Raw genomic sequence first — 21,073 nt, forward strand, 5'->3', positions numbered from 1 at the left:
TCTCTGCACGTCATTTCCAAATCTGTTAAGAAAAAATGGTGTTTCTTTGCTTTGATCTCTAAGAAGCTCGCGAAGTAATAAAAGATTAAACAGCATTGATGGGTTAGCCAGATTTTACTGCTAGGTTTTTTTTGGTTTGTTTGTTTTTGCCTGGAAATGGTATGAGATTAGCCTGACCCTATAAAAAGCGGGGAGAAGAAAGTTTCCTGTTTGTATAAAAACGAACATTTTGTCTACCCAGACTCTTTCTGAAAAGGACCAGAAAATGTGATTTCCACTCTTACAGCTGGGTTCCAGGGAAGGAGAAGGGCACTTCCGCTGGGTGGAAGATGGGCTTTGGCGATGCTGGGGCGGTTAGTAAAAGTGTGTGCTGAGGATTGGCACGTCCCTGAAGCTTCTTTGTGTTTTGACAGTCTCCACGGGTCATCTTGTTTTTCCTTAAAGCTTTGAAACGAATTTCATTTTGACCCTGTGTGTTTCTTGTTCATACTTGGGAACTTAGTCATTTTGTAGAGAACTGGTAATTTTATACCAGGGATGAGTCTTTCTAGGGTGACCACTGCCCTGGTTTGCCCAGAACGGAGAGGTTTTCCAAGATGTGAGACTTTTAGTGCCCAAATCGACGAAGTCCTGGGCAAACCGGGGTGAGCTGGTCAGCATTTATGTACCTGAAAATCTACTTGGTAGTGGTTATAGACTAACATCAGCAACATAAATCAATAGCTAAAATCAGTTGGGTTTCTGGGATTGCCATATTTGTACTATTTGATGAGGTCTTAGAAAAAAGTGTGATTTAAAAACCAAAAGCAAAAACAAAACAAAACACTGCTTCGTGTGTTTCTTTTGTTTTTCTACATAGGCTTTTTGCCTGAATTAACCTTTGTAAGCATTCTTAGTTTATTTTATTTTCTGGAACATCTCTTACATGCAACAAAATGTTTATTTGCCTTCGTCTTTTTTTCTTGTGTGTGGGAGGGAGAAGTGAATTCGGGAACCACTCTGCCTTCTCTTAGGCATGTTTTTGAGTTGTCTTTGACTGGTGACCATATCAGTCTTACTGGAGTTTACAGTTTTTTCTTGTAATATGTTTTTTATTGATCTTTTAGAGAGAGAGGAAGGGCGAGAGAGAGAGAGACAGACATCAATGTGAGAGAGAAACATTAATCAGCTGCCCCCTGCACGCCCCACACTGGGGATTGAGCCTGCAACGTGGGCATGGGCCCTGACCGGGAATCGAACCGGGACCTCTTAGTCCATAGGAGGATGCTCAGTCCACTGAGCCACACCAGCCAGGCTGAGTACACAGTTTTAAAGTTGACTCCTGGTGCTTATGGGAGGACACTTCGATTTCTTTGACTCATTGTACAGGAAGCACAGAAGTGATTGGGTTGGGAGTATTTCTGGTATGGACGAGTCTTAAAAGAAGTAAAACCTCCTGATCGTTCTTTTGTGTTTCCCCTGCATTCAGGGTTACATTTCCTGTGTTTTTAAAGAGGAAGGTCCCTATTTCTCTCCCCATTACATTCCTCACCCACACTCTCAGCTTGTCCCAGGTGTCTGCACCCAGCACATCATGGAGGTCTTCACGCTGGTGTAGCTGCAAAGGCAGGCATATTTCTCCTATGTAGCAACAAAATCCCATACAGCACGGCAAGCAAGGTGTGTAGGAGACGTGGAGGGTTCTCTGGGATCCGTCACACTGTGCGAGTGAACTTGGAGAGACCCCTGAATTCTCCCTTCTTCATAAGACCCGTAGAGACTTTCCTTCCACATGGACTTATGGGTAGTGTTTTGATCCAGGGCATTAAAAAAATGGGAAACTTTATTAAATAATATTAATCACTTTTTTCAGATGAGTTTTATAAGCTTATTTTGAGATTACTTCACCTCAAACATTCCTAATTTTTTCTTCTCATAGGACTAGGTCGAAGAGCTGAAGACCTGTCTGCTGAACAGCATCGACTTGCTGTAAAGTAAGTTAAGTTTTAACAATATATTCTCGAGTGCTTTGTCTATTAGTATCCAGAGATCTTCATTTTTTAAAAGTCATCACCCAAGGATATGTGGGTTTAAAAAATATTTTTATTGATTTTATTTTTATTTTTTATCCTCACCCGAGGACATTTTCCCATTCTTTGCTCAGATAGAGTGGGAGGGAGGGGGGGAGAGAGAGAGAGAGAAACATCGATGTGAAAGGGACACATCGAGTGGCCGCCACCTGCACGACCCAACCAGGGCCGGGGACAAACTGCAACCGAGATACATGCCCTTAGCAGGTACCGAACCCAGGTCTCTCTGGACCGCAGGCCGACGCTCTAACCGCTGAGCAAAACTGGCCAGGGCTATTTTATTTATTTTTATATGTTTCTATTGATTTTTTTTTTTTAGAGAGGAAGGAAGAGGGAGAGACAGAAGCATCAATGAGAGAGAAACGTCTATTGGCTGCCTCCTGCGTGGCTCCTACTGGGGATTGAGCTCACAACCTGGCATATGCCCTGACTGGGAATCGAACTTGTAACCTCTTGGTCCATTGGTCCATGCTCAACTACTGAGCCACACCAGCTAGGCTTTTTTATTGATTTTAGAGATAAGGGAAGGGAGAGAGAAACATAGATATGAGAGATAAACATTGATTAGTTGCCTCCCGTACACTCTCTGACTGGGGATCAAATCTGAAACCTATGTGTTACCCTGACCAGGAATCAAACCTGCAGTCTTTTTGGTGTACAGAATGATGCTCCAACCAACTGAGCCACCCATCCAGGACGAGTTCTTCATTTTAAAAATACTTACCTATGAACTTCATTATGTATGGATATAATATCGTTTCTTTAATGAACCTGCGATTGATGGACACTTGGGTGCCTACTAGTCTTTAGCTTTTGCAAATGGTAAATGATGACTAACCTTGTCCATAGGTTATTTCAGATGGGTTTGGGTAGAGCTGTTGGACAGATTCCTGAAGTCAAACTGTTGGGCCGAAGAATAAATGCACCTGTAATATTGTTAGTTTTGCAGGGTTCTCCTTCACTGGGGTTGTTGTGTCTATCCCAGAATTATTTTTATTGGGCATGTGTCTCAGGGTCCTCAAGAAACAGTTATCAATGCACATTAGTATGATTAGATGCCAGCATGAAAAGAGACAGAAAGTAAAGCTGAAAAGAGAAATACTGGCTGAGGATAGGAGGAAGGCTGAAGGTGGACTTTAGCCAGTGTTGTAGTAGAAAGGGAGGTGGGTGTTGGAGAGGGAGGGAGGCTCTGCAGAGTGGGAGAACAACATATGAAGATAGAAATGACATGGGGTATTGGGGATGGTGGTGCAGCCCGGCTGTGAGTTCCTGCCAGAGAGTGGTAGGAGGTAACTGGGAGAAGTGAGAGGGTCCTAGGTGGTAAAGAGATCGAGTGCCTCATTTCTTCATTAAGAATTTGGGACTTGGAACCAATGGAGAATCATTAGAAGCATCTAACAAGTCAAGTTGTTTGCTAAGCATTATGGGATTGCACATGCTATAGGCATAACTTCAGTGACTGGGTCACCAGGGTCATTTTAAGAAGGCTTTGCCCACAGTTCCATCCTGCTGGGAGAGCAGGCCCCTTCAAATGCATTAAAACACTACACAGAACAGCTCCTGCAGCATTTTCCCCCACTAATGGTAGGTCCAACTCGCCCTGTGCCTTATGTTTATTATCTTCCTTTTCTCCAGTAGACGGCTAAGGTTGAGGAGAAAGCGTTTCCAGGCCTCTGCCCTACACACCACCCTCTGTGTTTACAGTAGTGGTCGGCCAGCAGAGGGCGCCACCGAGCGCCGCATCTTCTCTGAGTCACTCAACTCATTAACTTTTCCTTTCAACAAAATTTCTCTGCCAGGCGGAATTTTAGAGAAACAGAACAAAGAAAGATCCTGCTACATTTAATAAACTATAAAGATAACACTTGTGTTTACGATTTGCTTATTTGCAAATATGAAAGAAAAACGAAAGACTAAAGACTTTTCAACTTTTCTTTTAAACTTTATTTTCACAGAGTAAAACCCTCTTTTTTGGAATACTTAAGCTACCTTCTCAACTTCATGAGCGTCATAGCTGGACCTTGTAACAATTTCAAGGACTATGTAGCCTTCATTGAGGGGAGACATATACACATGAAGCTGCTGGAAGTGAACTGGAAGGAAAAGGGTTTCCACACCCTGCCAGAACCATCTCCCACAGTGAGTTTTTAGTGCCAAGTATTTACCCAGAGGTCCAGAACATAGATATTGCTGCCAGGGCAGGCTCTCACTAATAACTGTTCTAATTAAAAAGCCAAACAGTTTAACAGAAAGTTTGGGCAATAACTTTTCCCTCCATTTGTTTAAAATACCAATCTTGGTATTTATTTGTAGTTCTCTGTATCGGAGAAACAGATGTTTGTTTCACAGAGGAGCTCACTGGCTGGGAATATTAAAGCAATCAATCCATTAGTTCAGCCAGCCAATATTGAGTGCCTACCATGTGCTCAGCTCTGTACTAGTTAGCACCTTCAAATGTATGGGTGTTTTGTCTTTAGGAAGAGAGATTAATATACAAAGGCTAATATTCATAAAAGGTGGAAGGGGAGGAAGTGGGGGCCAGAATAAATGAGCTTTTTATTGCAGAACCCGCTTGCTGCCAGGGAGAGCAGTTTTACACTGTCCAAAGCTTGGTTTTATTGACTTTGAGAGAGTTTAAGATGGTTTTTCAAAATAACATTTTAATTTCAATCTGAATTGTATTAATCTCAAATTAGTCTACAGTAGGGTAACTTAGTGAACTTTACAAATATGCTGAACTTACTCAGATAAAATATCCTATATTTAAGGGAAATTTGTATAAGGGAGGAAGTGAGGATAATTTAAATATTTTATAAATGCAAAAGTCTAGTCAACACTAAGTATTTGAAATTTAAAGCATGCATTTCCCGAAGGCTTTGACAAGCTGGCTCCTCAGCACGTTGTGGTTAGCCAAGTGTCTCGGCTGCAACTGTGATTGAGACAATGTAGGAGCGAAGCCCCCGCGGCTGTAAGACAGCACTGTTCCTGGTACCTTATATTCATTCCTTTAAACCCCAACCCACCCTCTGAGGGAGGCACTGTCTGTTTTTAAAAGTCAGGAACTATAATTGGGTTGATGTTAAATGACATTTTCTGGAAAGCCAGGGAAACTGGGCAAAATCACTCCATCCAGGGGAACTGAAAATGTCAGTACATCGTAACCCCAGAGCTGACTACATTGATCCTTCCTGGAAGGTTTCTAAAGCCTCCCATTACCTGCCGAGCCCTGGCCTGGGCATTTCATCCCGCACAGAATCCTTCCTAAGCCCTGTCCCTCCTGCCGGTGATGCAAACCCGTTTCCTCGGCTCCGCCGGCTACAGAGCAGAAGCCAATGGCTCTTCCTTTCTGATGGAAGACTGCCACCCTGTAGTCTCTGTTTCTCTCATGTTTTGGGTAACGAAACCATCTACCCTTTGTGAGCAGAATTTGCTGGTTAACGTTTCCTTCCATTTTAGGCACATTCAGTCCTCAAGCGTCAGAAGTATACTGTGCATCCAAAGAGAGCGCCTGTGCCCGCCATGCCATGTGCGGCACCCAGGAAAGCCCGTGGCCACCCTGCCAGGGAGCGTGGCCAGAGCAGCTGCTGGGACAGCTTTGTTCTTCCTGTGTCCATGCCAGAATCGCCTTCCTCCTGCAGAAGTCTCCTGAATAGTTCACTGACCAACCCCCCCTTCATTTCAGGGAGCGGTGATACACAAGCTGTGCGTGACCCTGGTATCTCTCCTCTTGTTTTTGACGCTCACGAAGACCTTCCCCGTCACCTGCCTGGTTGATGACTGGTTTGTTCACAGGGCAGACTTTCTGACCCGACTGGGCTACTTATATGTCGTCATGCAAGCCTCCAAGCCGAAGTATTACTTGGCCTGGACGTTAGGTAAGTTGGATGGAATGGCCCTAAGTGAATGAGAAAAAATGACACTCCTTGGATGGCTTAGCCAAAGCGACATTTTGGATCACCTAACCAGAAAGGCCAGTCCATAATGGGAAGCAGTTGAGCCATTGTAAACTCAATTGTTCGCGGTAAGGGAAAAAAGCAATCCTGGTTGCGGTTTAAATCCAATGTTATTAACAGATGTCCACCCTTGGAAGCTGCTTCTGCCGCCAGTCAAATGTCCAGATAGTGCAGTGGAAAGTTAGAGAAAAATTCCGGAATGATCTGGCTTTCTTCTCATTTTTCTGGGTTGTACATAACACGGGGTCCACATTAATTTTACCAACGCACATGCTAATTTTGGTTCCACATTTAAAGAAATTGTTGGCTAAGTCTTAAGCCTTAGAAAGAAGCTGGCTTCAAGCGATTTTTTTTTTAAGGTAGAAAAGTTCAACTTAATTTAGTTTTAATATACTTCCCCCCCCCCCCCTTGTGATATAACTTAGTCAATATTAAGTTTTCCCTCTTTCTTTTGAAAGAGTTTTAGACTGGAAAAGTTTAAAGCTTTGCTTAAGTGAGCAATAAACCCTCTACTGACGTCCCAGGCCTGGTGAAGGATTTTGGTCAGGCTGTAGTATTTCACAGCGGAGCCCTCTCAGCGGGAGTTCAGCAGCTTAGCGGAAAGTGGCAGGGGCTTGATGTCCGAGAGCAGTGACTGTTTACTCGGCTGAACAGATGATTAAACTCAGATCCTAGTGCTTAGCCCGCATTTCATGAGTGAGGCATAGCATGTCCGAGTTCCTCTTTTCTCAGTTTATGCCCCAAGGTTTTAGCCCCAAATTAAAATGTGTAGCTACTAAATTATTTTTTCATTTATTATTATTTTTATCGTGGTAAAAGTGTTCATAAAACTTTCACCATTTGTAGTGCACCGTTTAGTGGCATTAAGTTCATTTACATGGTTGTGCAACCATCCCCGCCCTGCATCCATGAAGCAAAGTAGAAGCCCTCATCCCAACCTGTCCCCGTCTCCAGGACCACATTATTATTTGTTAATCCTCACCCGAAGACATTTATTTATCTTCAGAGAGAGAAACATTGAAGTGAGAGGGACACATTGACTGGTTGCCACCTGCACGACCCTGACCAGGGCCGAACCTCAACTGAAGTACGTGCCCTTGACCGGAATTGAACCTGCGACTCACTGGTCCTTAGGCCGATGCTCTAACCACTGAGCCAAACCGGCCAGGGCTGGGACCACATTATTTTTAAGGGTTGAATTGTTCAGGAATAAGTTTGGGCCAAAGTAGTATTTATGTGACATTTGGCCAGAGAGGTCTCAATCAGAGCTTCTTAAAAATTTTCAGTGTAGGAAATTTTGTTTCTCATAACAGTTTAATGCAAGGAGTTTTTTAAATCCTCACCCAAGGACATTTTTCCATATTTTGTTCAGATAGAGTGGGAGGGAGAGAGAAACATTGATGTGAAAGGAACACATCGAGTGGCTGCCACCCGCACGACCCAACCAGGGCCGGGGACAAACTGCAACCGAGGTACGTGTCCTTAGCGAGAACTGAACCTGGGTCTCTCTGGACCGCAGGTCGACGCTCTAACCGCTGAGCCAAACCGGCCAGGGCTAATGCAAGGAGTTTTTGTTGAGTACTGGGTTCTGTGCTACGAGGAATTCAAAAGTAAGAGACAGTCTCTGCCCTTAGGAGTGTCCCACTCTGTGGGAACACAGGCGTGTGCACCAGCCAGGCAGTTTGAATTAAGAGCTGTCCCAAGGGCAGGCAGAGGAGATGACAAATAGGGACTGGTCACCGGGAAGCCTTCAAAACTCTCCTTGTATCTTATTCCTTTTTCTGCAGTTGCTTTATTATTTACAAATAATTTCCTTAGTACGTGGACATTATACCCAGTAGAGTCGGAACCTCACACGGAACACCGGGCTGTTTTTCTGCGTGAAATCGTATTTTTACTTTGCTCTAACCTGAGTGTGTGTGTAAGATTGAGAACCTCTCGCTCCCTTTACTACTTTGTTTCCTCACTTATGTTCCTTTTTTCTTTCCTTCTCTGACCCTCCTGCTCCCATGTTCTGTGTCCCGGGGTTAATGGGCTGGCTTCTGGAATAATTCAGCTCCTGCTTTGAGGAGGAAAGAAAGGCCCTCCATGGCCTCATAGGGAAAGTCTAATACGAGGTGGGTTGTGCTGGTGGGGTCCAGGTGGGGAGGGGGTCACAGGGAATGGGGGTGTCTGGGGAGTTCTCTATTCCCCAGCTATTTGAAGTATCCCAGTAATCCCTTTTGTGGATAGCTTTCTCTGTGGACTTAGCTATCCCCCCCCCCCATCTTTTTTTGGTAGCTTCCATAGAACACTTCATTAATTTGTATGGCCTCAATTTGAAGTTTGTTACCGTTTAGATTGCATGAGCTGGTCTGCAATTAACCTGTGTATTATTTATAAAGGAAGAAGCAGTGAATAATATGACAGGGAATATTTAAACTGCTTAACTGAATAATTGTTTTATTCAGCTGCTTAAAACACCATTTACATATAATTGATATACTAATTATACGTGATTATGAATTTAATCCTTAAAGCTGGCCTCTTGCTGAATCTCAGCTGAGCTGCTCTTTGTTAGCTTAGTTTTAGTTACTGTTTGTATTGAAACCATACAGCTATTTCTTTGGATTTAGTGTACCATTCTGGTTGTTTATTCCCCTGCTAATTAGTACTAATTAGTGAGACTCAACTTTAGCCCAGGCTGTGTTCTAAAGATCCCAAACTCTAAAATATGGCTGTCTGGATTAATTGATCCATAATGATGTGTTAGAGCCATGGATGATACAAACAAAGCCCATTGTGATTCTTAATCCTTTCAACATCCCTTTAAAGTAAGTAACATTATTATAGCCATTTTATACTCAAAAGAATAGGTTTCTAGAAGTTAGACAACCCTCCCAAGGCCATGCATTCATGCTGTTGCTGACGTGGAGACAGGAAGCCAGGGCCTTGACCCCCAGGGCCTACCGTAACCATTATCTTCACACCGTTGTGAGCCTTGAATGAGAAATGCCTGTAGGGTAATTTATAGAATCCCAAAAGGGAACAAGTGTGCTTATGCTTGTGTGCGCACACACAGATAGTTGCTATTATTCTGATTTTTTTTTTTTTTTTTTTAGATCTGGGCAGGTCAGCCAGATTGAGGCTGAGATGGGAGAAGGAATTCAGGGGGTGGCTGTGTGGTCCCAGCATGGTCAGCCCAGCCGTGCTTTTAGCTGTCAGCACGGACCTCAAGGGCTCTTCCCCCAGGATCGTTTATCGTCCGTCATTCACTAATCTGTGTCCACACATCTAAAACGATCCGTGTCTCAACTGGCAGACCGTTGCTTTGTTTTCCTTTTCACTGAGTTTCCATGCAGTTGTCTTGGGAGAGGACGTAACAGGGCTGGCATTTGCCCTCCTTTCTTCTAAAAGCAGCCAGATCCTTTTCCAGGGAAGCCAAGCGCAGATGAGCGATGCTACGTCATCGGTGGTGCCAGCAGCGAAGGAGGCAGCCGTAGAACGGGTTGCCGCTCGCTGGCGGAGCCCTTCGGAAGTCCATCTGGAGTTCTCGAGCCAGATGGAACAGAGCTCGAAGAAAGGAAGATTTTTCTGAGATCTCGACCAAATCCGAGACTTGGCCATGCTGTGATTTGATCCATTGTATTACAGTATTTTCTTTTTAAAAAAATAATCAATGAACTTGAACTAAGATAACTGAAAAGAGGAAATGATCCTTTTGGTCATCGTAGTAAAAGGTCTTGATATCATTAGGTATCTTTTTGTTGACAAAAAGCATTTCATTGAAGGGTTGATGAGAAATGCATACTCACTGCAGGGGGACATTTTCTTCCAGTTCAGGGAAGTCCAGTAAAGATTGTAACGGGAGCTTTAAGGCTGACTGTATGGGTGGGACAGCTTTGGATTTGTGTCCACGTGTGGCCTCCGTGGCAGCTGGCCCCAAATTCTCATCTCTAGCTCTCTTCTTTTTCTTGTATTCTAAACTTTTCTGACTGCATCTTGGCAGCCCCAGCCGATATCCTACTGGCATGTCGTATTACTATATTCAGAATGAGCTCCAATTTCTCTCTCAGAGCTGGGTCTCCTGACTTAATGTGAGGATTAAAAAAATAATCCAGTTTTTTATTTATTTTCTCTTACCAGTTCATGTCCTACCTTCCTTGATGACAGCTCTTGGACCTCTATGGGGTCCCTTGTTTCTTCCGGTCTCTGCTTCTGAGCTTAAGTGTATTTTTAAAAAGGATTATCTTTATTCTATTGTATTTATTTTTTTAATCCTCACCCTAGGATATTTTTTCATTTATCTTAAGATAGAGGGGGAGGGAGGGAGGGAAAGAAACATCGATCCTGCACAACCCCAACCAAGGTATGTGCCCTTGACTGGAATTGAACTGTTGGTCCTCAGGCCAACGCTCTAACCCCTGAGCAAACCCAGCCATGGCTTAAGTGTATTTTTACCTTCGTCCCTTTCTCTTATACAGGATGGTCACTAAATCCTTCTGTATATTGCTTTGCTTTGGTTCTTTCTTTCTCTAATTCTCATATTGCATTCTGTAAGCATCTAGTACCTTTCTTCTTACTTAGCAGTTGCTTACTAAATGCTAGTGAATGAATAAAAATCAGTGAATAAAAGTTGAGTTCACCGAAAAGTCGAAAATATTTCTCTAATTCACAACGGTGTCAGGTCCTTTAATTTTTTTTGGTTTCCTTTTCAAGGAAACTACGTCCTTATCTTAAAGCTAGACAGACATCGGTATTTTTTAAAGTGGCAATGTGACTTGTTCTGTGTCCTAATGTGTTGTTTTAAAAACCATAGCTGATGCCGTGAATAACGCAGCTGGCTTTGGGTTCAGCGGAGTGGATCAGAATGGAAATTTCTGTTGGGATCTGCTTTCTAACCTAAACATCTGGAAAATTGAGGTGAGTCTATTATGCTTCTGAATCAAGCTGCCACTCTGAACAAAGCAAGGGTTTGCTTGAGAGCAGTGCGCAGGGATCTTCCGCACTGGTGTCTGAGGAAAAGCTGCCACCAGGGAATGAATGCCAGGTCCTGCCGCCTCCTGGGCATGTTGCATTTTGGAGTTCTTTTCCCTTTTAAATGTTTTTATTTTTTATTTATTTTCTCCTTATTGGTTTTAGAGGGAGAGAGAGATGGAAACAATGATGAGCAAGAACATGGACTGGCCGCCTCCTGCTTGCCCCCCACTGGGGATCTGGCCCACAACCTGGGCACGTGCCCTGACCAGGAATTGAACCGGCGACCTCTTGGTGCATGGGCTGATGCTCAACCACTGAGCCACACCGGCCAGGCTAAAATATGTTTCTACTGATTGTTTTAGAGAAGAAAGGAAAGAGATAGAATCATCAATCTGCCGCCTCCTGCACGCCTCCTACTGGGGATGGAGCCCGCAACCTGGGCACGTGCCCTGACTGGAACCGAACTGGGACCTCTCAGTCCATGGGACAACGCTCAGAAAACTGAGCCACACAGGCTGGGCTTATTTTTCTTTTTAAAAGATACTTTCTTGATCGTTTTAATGGTTCAAGGAAAAATGACACAAAACCACCTGAAAAAGAGCTGGGAAAATCTTTCTTGTTGTTTTCATGCCTGTTCTTTCAACTGGAAAGTACAGCAACCATTTTCTCTAGTTCGCAGTCTCCTTTCTTCAGTCACCAGCACGGACCGGAAGCTTCTGTATTTAGATTTCAGAATTGCACATGCTCTCTGTGGTTCCTTTGGGAACACTGACAGTCCATTTGCATTGCAGAAGAATTGCTATGACACACCGCTTTCAGGCCACTGGAAACTGTGGTTTTTCTATTTCTCTGGCTTTGTTCTCAGACCCCAGTTCTCGGTCTGTTTCCACTGTTACCGGAGGTCTCCTTGGTGTTGTCAGCATCAGAGCTGAGGGCAAAACCGAGTCTCAGCCCCTCCCCCCTTGCAGCCGGGTGGGAGCAAGGCCTGGTTCTCAGCACACAGCAGTGTTGGTGTCCAGCCGGTGGACTCCCGTTTGTGTTTGGAGTTTCCCACTCACCCTGGACTGGAGATTCCGGGCAGAAGAGGATGTACATAGAGAGCAAGGAACCAGGGATGTGGAGATGGACCACCTGCTGCCCACGTTAGGGGGGCCCTAGGCCATAAGAAGTCATGGTGGGGATACCCTTCACCTTGATGCCTGGGGCTTCTCTTCATCTTAAATGGGCAAGCTCCAGCCATCAGAACCTTTCTCAAGTTTGGAAAAACAGTGTAGACAATCTACATGCTTCTTCTACCTACGCAGATGATGTCAGAGTACAAGGTGTTGTGTCTTTCCTCCCTTCTGCCAAAATTCTCCTCCCCCAAAACTCTTTGGAGCACTGCCGGCTGCTGTGGGTGAATGTCCTTTCCAGGGTCCCCCCGACCTCTGGCTGCCCACCAAATGACAGAGTCATTTCACTGGGGGCATGTGTTTAGGGTGAAGGGCTGATGTACTCAATCATGTATTTGTCATAAAGGAAAACCAGAAGGAGAAAGTTGGCATTTTCAATCACGTTGATATAGAGTAAGGAGCTAAAGAAAACCAAGGAAGTCCGATTTAGTTAAGGTTTCTTAAAGCTGTGTGTAGAGCATTTTATTAGCCATAGAAGATATGGATACGTAGAAGTCCTTAGGATTTTGAAGTAAAAACTCATAATACAAAATCTTTTTGTATCTATCTACATTAGGCCAGTGTGTGACATATCTAAGATTTTCTTGTGGTTGAAACAGAAAGACGTGGCCTAGTACTTTCCACCTTCACTGGGTATTCTGGTTCTTGAATGTTTGTGCCATGCTTTCCACCACCAGCCTTCAGTAAGACTTTGTTTTGAATGAGGAAACCTTGCTGATGGCTTGTTTTGGAATGTCCCTTCCTCAGTGGTTGATTTACTTGGGTTATTGCCAGTTGGGTGATATTTCTTTTCTACACTGTGACGCCTTCCTGCATAAATCTTACTGTTCTAGATAGAACAGGAGAATTTGAACTTGTGCATCTGTTTGTAGAACAACTTCATAAGACTGACCTAGTTTACAGATGGCAACACAGTGCAAAGATGTCAACTAAATTGAAACTGTCTCCATAAAGGCACTCAATTCACATGATTAAACTTTTCCTCCAGCAACTCTCCTTTTAGGGTATTTTGTTTTAAAATTCAGATGACTTAAAAAAAATTTTTTTTTTTTAAATCAGAGAGGATGGAAAACCCACAAGACATTCCTTCAGTTTTCCTATCATTTGAAAATAAATTGAGACTTTGCAAGCCAAGTTTGAGCCAATCTTATAAACATCCAAATTTTCCTGCATTCAGTGGAACAGCTGATATGCCCTTGACCGAGCAGTCACTATTGAAACAGCGCATCTAATCTGCCACCGGGGAAATTCTGGGGAGGACTTTCCATTACTTGGGGTATTTTTTAAGCTAATGATAGGTGCTATTTTCTTCTTTTTAGACTGCTACAAGTTTCAAAATGTACCTAGGAAACTGGAATATTCAGACAGCTACTTGGCTAAAGCGGTAAGAAAAACAAAAATGACCTCATTACTCATGGCACTGGGATACGTTTAGAAGGGAGTTGTTAGATGAACAGCTACAATCTGCCAGTAGTAATGTCATCTGACACCGTTGTTTTGTATGAACATCTATGCCCTGCAAGTGAAAAAGTAGAACCGTAGTGATTTGAGGTCTCAATATAGCATATTTATTTTAATGCGTCAAACACTTAATCCTGCCATTCATTTAATCCTCATATCAATCCTATGAGATGTTGGTAGTTATTATCCTCATTTTGCAGATGAGCAAAGTGAGACACAGAGAGGTTATGTAACTTGCCCACAGCCACACAGCTCATGAGTAATAATAGATAAGAGCCCAAACAGACCACCTGCAGAGCCAGGCTCTTAACTCTGTGCTGCACTACATCTAACCTAGAGAGCGCCTGTTGGTCAAACATCAAAGAGGGTGCTTGTCAGTATCTTTTTTTATCCTTAGCAGTAAAAGCTTTATGATACTCCAGATGTTTGTGCTTTTAAACTTTTTTATTGGTATTTGTTTCCCTACACACTCCAAAGTTGGAAACATTGCTATTCTGGAATAATATGCTATCCCTGAAACTCGAGCTAAGTGAACATTCCTATCGTACAAGTGCAGGGAGAGTATTACAGTACTAAGCTGTAGGTCCTCTTTTTGGTAAGTAGCATTTTTCTTAGGTGAAGACTGGGTACACTTTATAGTACTTCCCCCAAAGTAAGCTCATACAGTGTTGTCTGAAAATATTCCTTAATAGTAATGCTATTAATTTTGCAAATAATTTTAGCCTCTATTTCTGTCTATTGAGTAATCCCAATGTACCAAGAGTTTTACAGTTTCCATTAGAAGTTTGTTCTAAGATGATTGAACATACCTGTGTGCACATAAAAAAATAGAAAACAAAATATTTCATTTAAAAAAAAAAAGATACAGAGGATAAGAAGCAAGTACATATGCAAACTAGTCCTCATTTTAAAACGAAACATTACAAATGGGGTCCCAGTCCTGTGTTTTTCTCCCCAAATGCATTCCCTTTCTATGTAGAGGGAGCCATAATCCTTAGTTTGGGTTTAAATCAGTTATTTCTGAGAACCCATACCATGCAGGGGGTGGTGCTGAGTTTGTTTTCCTTTCTGCTTGGGTCCTCTCAGTTAGTAAACTGCACTGTGGCTTCCCATCGGTGCTACTGGCAATTTGTAGACTGCACTTGGGAGTGAGTCCTGTCACTTTGTCTTAATAATCAACAAAGACATCAAAGACCTCATGGGCTGTTTGCCCCACCCATACAATATCCCACGTGAAGGCAAATTCATGGACTGAAATCCATGCACACAGTGACAACTGAAAGGTCTTAAAGCGGACAGGGTGGTTTGGGGCTGGAGTCATTGCCAAAGAGACAACAAGGGTCGCAGAGGGAGTTGGGTGCACAGGGGCTAGGTGGGAGAGGTTGATTAATTTTGACTAAAGGAGGATATCCACTTCCAGACACCCTTATCCTGATTCCAAAATGTTGTGCCAGTGGCACTTATTTATTTAAAAAGTTTTTTTTAAAATTAATTTTAGAGAGAGAGGAAGGGAGAGATGGAAACATTGATGAGAGAGAACATCAATTGGCCAACTCCTGCATGCCTCCCACTGGGGAGGGGGCCCACTGCCTGGGCATGTGCCCTGACTGGGAATCGAGCTGGTGACCTCTTGGTGCATGGGTTGAAGCTCAACCACTGAGCCACACTTGCCGGGCAAAGTGACACTTATTTATCCATAATTATTCCTGGTGGATTAGGCCATTGACAAGGGCTGGGTAGATCCTGACCACTTGGATTTTTATTAGATATAGGGTGATGGGGTCCAGATCATTAGTTCTTTGGAGAGTAAAAGTTCATACTGCTCCCCAAAATATGGAATGTGAGCTGCCTATTTGGTAGTGTTGAAGAAAACGCGAGGTCAGGCTGCTTGGATTGCATTTCGAGTCCCTGAGCTGGGCCAGGCCATCAGGAGCGGAGCGCGTGGTTTCTGAGAGTCTGATTCAAAAAGATGCCAGTGTAGCTGGAAGCTGCTGGTATGTTTGCCCTGTGGCTCACTGTGCCTGCCTCTCTGCAGAGTGTGCTACGAGCGGGTGCCCTGGTACCCCACAGTGCTCACCTTCATCCTGTCTGCCCTGTGGCATGGTGTCTACCCTGGGTACTATTTCACCTTCTTAACTGGAATCCTCGTCACCGTAGCAGCCAGAACGGTAAGCTTGCTTTGGTTGTGGGGTCTTTTCCTTAGCAGTCTGATGCCTCTATGTTTATTGTCATTGAGTCCTATTAGGAGTCCAGGGATGAGGGGGTGGGAGTGATGTTTTGGGGAAAAAAAAAAAATCAAACAACAAAAGTCTTCCCATTAGAGAAATACTTTAGTGTCCAGGAACTTGTGGTCATTAAATGGCTGACCATTTTACTTTCATGTTAGTTACAGAGGGTGTTTGCAAAACAAGGGATCTGAGGAACAATGTTTAGTAACTTAAGAGACAACATGTTTAATCATTAAAGGCTGTGAATATATATGCAATCTACTAATCAAAGCTGACAGTGATTATTCATTGATGAAGGCTTCGGAAGACTTCATTTACTTATTATTCATTTCTCATTTCATGATGCTGAGCCTAGAAGCAATTCAGGAAAATTGCAGCTGCAGGAACCGTGTTGTTAGAGATTGCTTTGACCCCTCACGTCTGGTCCAGTGGAACTAGTTTGTGTAAAATCCTCTGAATTTTAGAAATTTGGCTCTCTAGGTTGTTTGAGTAGTTTGTCTTAGATGGTTCCTACTATTTGCTGGCTATAGAGCAGGATAATAAAGGAATAAAAAAAATATGCCTTCCTTCAAAGAATGAAATGAATACAAGTAACTACAGTTTAATGTGCTCTAATTGTCAACGACAGAGATTTGTATTTGATTTTATTTCCATCTGTAATGATGATTGTGGTCTTTCTTATCCATGTGCCAAGAGCTTTCAAGGACATTTGTTGATTGTATCTTGGAGTCCCAGAGAGCTGTTCACTTAGTCTTTAATGTGTCTGCTCTGTGAATGTTTCAGGAGCCCTGCCATGTGTGGTCAGTGTTCTAGGTGCTGGGCTACCATAGTGAGCAAGACGAGTCTCCCCCCCACCCATGGGACTTTTAATTTCATTAGATGAAGGTTTGTTGGGATATATGTGTAAACAAGATGAGTAATTGATTACTCTTCATGATGATTAGCACACTTTAAAAATAAAATATAGATTGTACATATTTGTGAATAGGAAACATGGAAGACATTTTCTTTTCTCCAATTTATACACCTACTTGGATTATAAAAGAAAACTGAAAAACAGGCCAGGACAAACTACAAAACAAAGGCTAGAGTTTTGTGTGTTAATATATTCAGGGTATTATTTCTTAAATTGATTTATGTAAAACCTTTCTTTTAGGTGGCCCGGAAACATTTCCCACAAGTTAGTAAAGTAGGGGATGGAGAGGAGAGAGTTTATAGAACAGTATTCCCATTTTTTTCTGGGCGGACAATGAAATCAAGCAGTCATGAAGTGTCTTAGACCTGGGAAGTTACCTAATACAATCTCCTACATGCTTGCCCATACCGCCCATGCTGCCCTCGTTGTGGACAGACCTCTGGCTTCTGTCCTGAGAAACTGGGAGGAGAGGAGGCAGCTCGCCAGGCTGCCCTGGGAAGCCTTCCGGGCTCTGAGGCCGACTTACCCATACACCAGCCTCAGCTCTGCCTTTACTTCTGGCAACTGGAAATCAGGTGTCTTTCTGGAGGCAAATCCACTCACATGTGTCAAAAGACCTACACACGAGTATATCCTTTGACCTAGCATTTTCCATTTTAAAGAATTTCTGTTTCCTTGTCTGTCAAATGGGCAAACTGGTGCCCACATGATTGGTTTGCTGGGAGAACTGACATGATACAGGTGAGCACCAGCACAGGCTTGGCATGCAGTAAGCCCTCAGTAGATGTAACTGCTCTTATAATTGATGGTGATATTACTGTCAGTCAAAGGAAATAATCAGGAAACAGTGCAGTGACTTCTCTTCCAGGGAAGCATTACAGAATTGTTTACTATAGTAGGGGGAGGGGGGTTGCAAGCTAACTTTCCCATCATTAACTTAAAATTGTATTGGGGACTGATGTGGGAAAAAAACAAACAAAACCCATGACATATTAACTAAATGAAAAAGCAGACTAAAGACTCTACTGATGCTCTGAAATACAAAGTGGGTACCTATGAATAGAAGAAGGCTTGGAAGGATGTGGGCCAGATTTTTAAATAGTGCTTTTCTCTGGGAGATGTTAAAAAGGAAGAAAATTGTTTTTGCTTAGTTCTTTAAATAATTTTCTACAGTGCACATGTGTTTTTTTCCTCAATAAGAAAAACCGCAATGGTATTTTTAGCTGGAAGTGGAACTCAGATGGTTGGTGTTTCTGATCCTTATGCTCCTAAGGTTTACCTGCTTACGCAGAGTCAAGTTGTTTTATTTCTTACCCTCCCCTTTGCCTTCCTTGGCTTGCAGGTGAGGAACAACTGTAGACACTATTTCCTGTCTTCAAAAGCCCTCAAGGCCGTGTACGACGCAGTCACGTGGGCTGTCACTCAGCTGGCCGTCTCCTACACCGTGGCGCCCTTCCTCCTGTTGGCGGTGGAGCCAGCTGTCAGTTTGTACAAGTGAGTTCCCTTGTGCTCAGCTGCTGTCTGGTAAAGCTGTCTGGTCCTCTGTTTGACCTGGGAGTTGTAAACTGAACCTCAGGCAGTACAAACAATTTCTACATATGGCTTCCATGTAGAAATGGCCATAGAAAGATGAAATACCAGCACACAGCACCAAAGCTGATGGGGCGCCCTCTGTGACCTATCGAAGGGATGCTGAGGGGAGAGAATTTTGAAGGGGTGGATCTGAGTTACAGACTCAGAGGGTGAATTGGCTTGCCATAGCCTCTGTTTCCTGGGGTTCGGTTATGTTGGAGACTGGGGGCCATTCTGAGAGCAGGACTGAAGTGGGCAGGTGCTGGGGCACTGCGCTCTGCTGGGAGTGGCTGTGTCCTCCAGAGGGCGCTCTGTGGGGATTTCTGTGCTGGCTGCGTAAGGAGGGGACAAGGTGGCTCTGAGGGAATGGGACCGGGCCCTTTATTCATTGTGTGGCCTCTGGCAAGGAACTAACCTCTTTCACCTTCTTTTTCTCAATGGTAAAGTGAGGCTGAGAATAGAGTCTGCCTCAAAGCACCTTTGTTAGGACTGAATGAGGCAGATGTGGCAAGGTCCCCTCCCCGTGCCTGGAGTCTAGACCATCTTCAGTAGACGCTAACTTGTGCTATGTGATGGTTTGCACAGGCTTTTGTAGATTAACTTTGGAGCGTCGCTATGGGCAGAAAAGTGACGTAGAAATAAGCACTGCAAACACGCCTTGTTTGTAAGCTGGGGATTTCCTGTAGTTGATTCACTGGTCAGGAATGATCCAAGACACTCTTACTACTCAATACAGGTGTCACGGGAGGATTTTTCTCAGGTTATAGGAAAGAAGGTAGAGGGAACTGTGCAACGCTCCCTCAGTACAGTCTGCTTCTAAACACTCATTGGGTTGTAGGAGTTAGGCCAGTATCACATGGAAGTTGAATTGGTTTTTACTAATACACAAATATTTCTACATAAGAGATGCCAGTACAGCAGGGAAAGAATTATAATTTCTAACAACAGCAACGGCAAAAGCCCTCATTTCAGCTGCTACAGAGGTAGGAGGCACTCAGCTTTATTTAAGAACATTGAGCACCCCTTCACTGGGCTCCTGCTCCAAGAGGCGCACCCCACCCCATCCTGGCTCTCAGCTTGTTTCACCACCCCAGGACAGCCCACTTGCTCACAGCTCCATATCCCCCCACCCCCGACACACACACAGGCAGCCTTCAGCTCCACTGGGCACTCTGCCTGGGCTGTCCAACATGTTGGCTTAGGTGCTAATTGTTCTGGTTCCAAAGTCTCACAGGTTTTGAGTGGTCTGCTTCTCATATTGTTTCCCCCCATAAGCACAGGATATTGCTGAATGTGAGATTTTTTAGGGATATAGTATCATGTTATAGCAGAAATGCCTATATTTAACTCAATACCATTTAATACCTCCAGCGTGCTGGGCACTGTTTTAGAACCTGGGGATAAAGTGGTGAGCAAAATATAGAAATCCTTCCTGCTCCCATAGAGGGGACAGCTTGTTGTAAGAGACAGGCAGTAATTGACAGATTTATAAATCTACTCTGGGATTGTACTCTGAGCAAATGGTACAAAGATTTAAGAAAGCGTGTAACAGAAACCTGACTCAGCCTGGGCATCAAGGGCAGCTTTTAGGAGGAAGTGGCATTTGAGCTAAATACCGAAAGCGGCACAGTAGGAGTGGAGCGCTGTGGGCTGTGCTCTAGACGGCGGGAACAGCAGAGAAAAGCCCCTTGTGACAGGAGGAAGCTCTGTGCACTGAAGACTCGAGAAACCCAAGGGTGTGCAGAACAGAATCAAAGGTAGAGAGTGGGGGCTCAGAGAGGGTGAGTAATTTAACAAAACTCACACAGCAAGTAAGTGCTAGACCTAAGTTTCTTTAACAGCAAGATCAAAAGTACAGTTACTAAAAATTTCTTTAGGAGAAAATTACCACTTAGTGTGATCCCCAAACAGTCATTTATTTGGGATGAAATGCTTTAACCCAAAATAGTTTGCGAATTCCCACACTTAGGCAGGGCTCTAGGGTAAGACTCAAATAGTTGTCAATCCAGATAACTCTTATGCAGATTTTCATTTCTTTCTAAAACCAAAGCAGAATATTAAGACAAAAACTCTTTGTTAGGGTAAAATTGACATTTCTGTTAATTTTGAATAATTCAACCTAAGGTATTATCTTGTTATCATAGTCACTTACACAGGCAAACCTCACTTTATTGTGCTTCTCATAGTGAATATTTTATAAATTGAAGGTAAGACCCTCCACCAGCAAAGAGATTCAGATTTAGACTCGCAAAAGGTTCAGATGATGGTTAATATTGTTTAGCAATAAAATATATTTAAATTAAGGTACATACTTAATAAACTACAGTATAGTGTAAATATAACTTAAACACATGGGACATAAAAAAATTATGACTCACTTTATTGAAATATTCACTGTATTAAAGTGGTGCAAACTGACCCTGCAATGTCTCCGAGGTATACCTGTATATATAATTTAAGTTCCTTGTCTAGATCAGCTGTTTAATAGAAGTTTCTGCAGCGGCAGAAATGCCGTCCAATACATTCAGCACACGTGACCACTGAGCATCTGAAGCCTGGCTAGTGTGACCGAGGAACGGCAACGTCCACTTTATCTGGTTGTAATTCATGCGGCCACTTATGGCCAACAGCTATTATAGATCGTGTCTCAAAAAAGTGTTTTCAGAGACTTCCGGTCAAGATGGCAGGTAGATAAATGTGGTATCACGTCCTCCCACAACCACATCAAAGTTACATCTAAACT

At 43.4% G+C, this 21,073-nt stretch overlaps 1 protein-coding gene across 2 annotated transcripts in view; it reads left to right on the top strand.

Annotated features, from left to right (window-relative positions):
- The window catches only part of MBOAT1 (membrane bound O-acyltransferase domain containing 1), a 115,213-nt gene that overhangs the window by 80,326 nt on the left and 13,814 nt on the right, over positions 1 to 21,073 (top strand). For both annotated transcript variants that reach the window (XM_036256054.1, XM_036256055.1), the window contains 7 exons: positions 1,919 to 1,973; positions 4,025 to 4,208; positions 5,752 to 5,944; positions 10,821 to 10,924; positions 13,473 to 13,537; positions 15,650 to 15,782; positions 18,101 to 18,252. In XM_036256054.1, coding sequence (XP_036111947.1) covers positions 1,919 to 1,973; positions 4,025 to 4,208; positions 5,752 to 5,944; positions 10,821 to 10,924; positions 13,473 to 13,537; positions 15,650 to 15,782; positions 18,101 to 18,252 — 886 coding nt within the window. The remainder of the gene's footprint in view (positions 1 to 1,918; positions 1,974 to 4,024; positions 4,209 to 5,751; positions 5,945 to 10,820; positions 10,925 to 13,472; positions 13,538 to 15,649; positions 15,783 to 18,100; positions 18,253 to 21,073) is intronic.

Source organism: Molossus molossus, unplaced genomic scaffold, assembly GCF_014108415.1.
Source record: "Molossus molossus isolate mMolMol1 unplaced genomic scaffold, mMolMol1.p scaffold_m16_p_12, whole genome shotgun sequence".
Taxonomy (NCBI): Eukaryota; Metazoa; Chordata; class Mammalia; order Chiroptera; family Molossidae; genus Molossus; species Molossus molossus.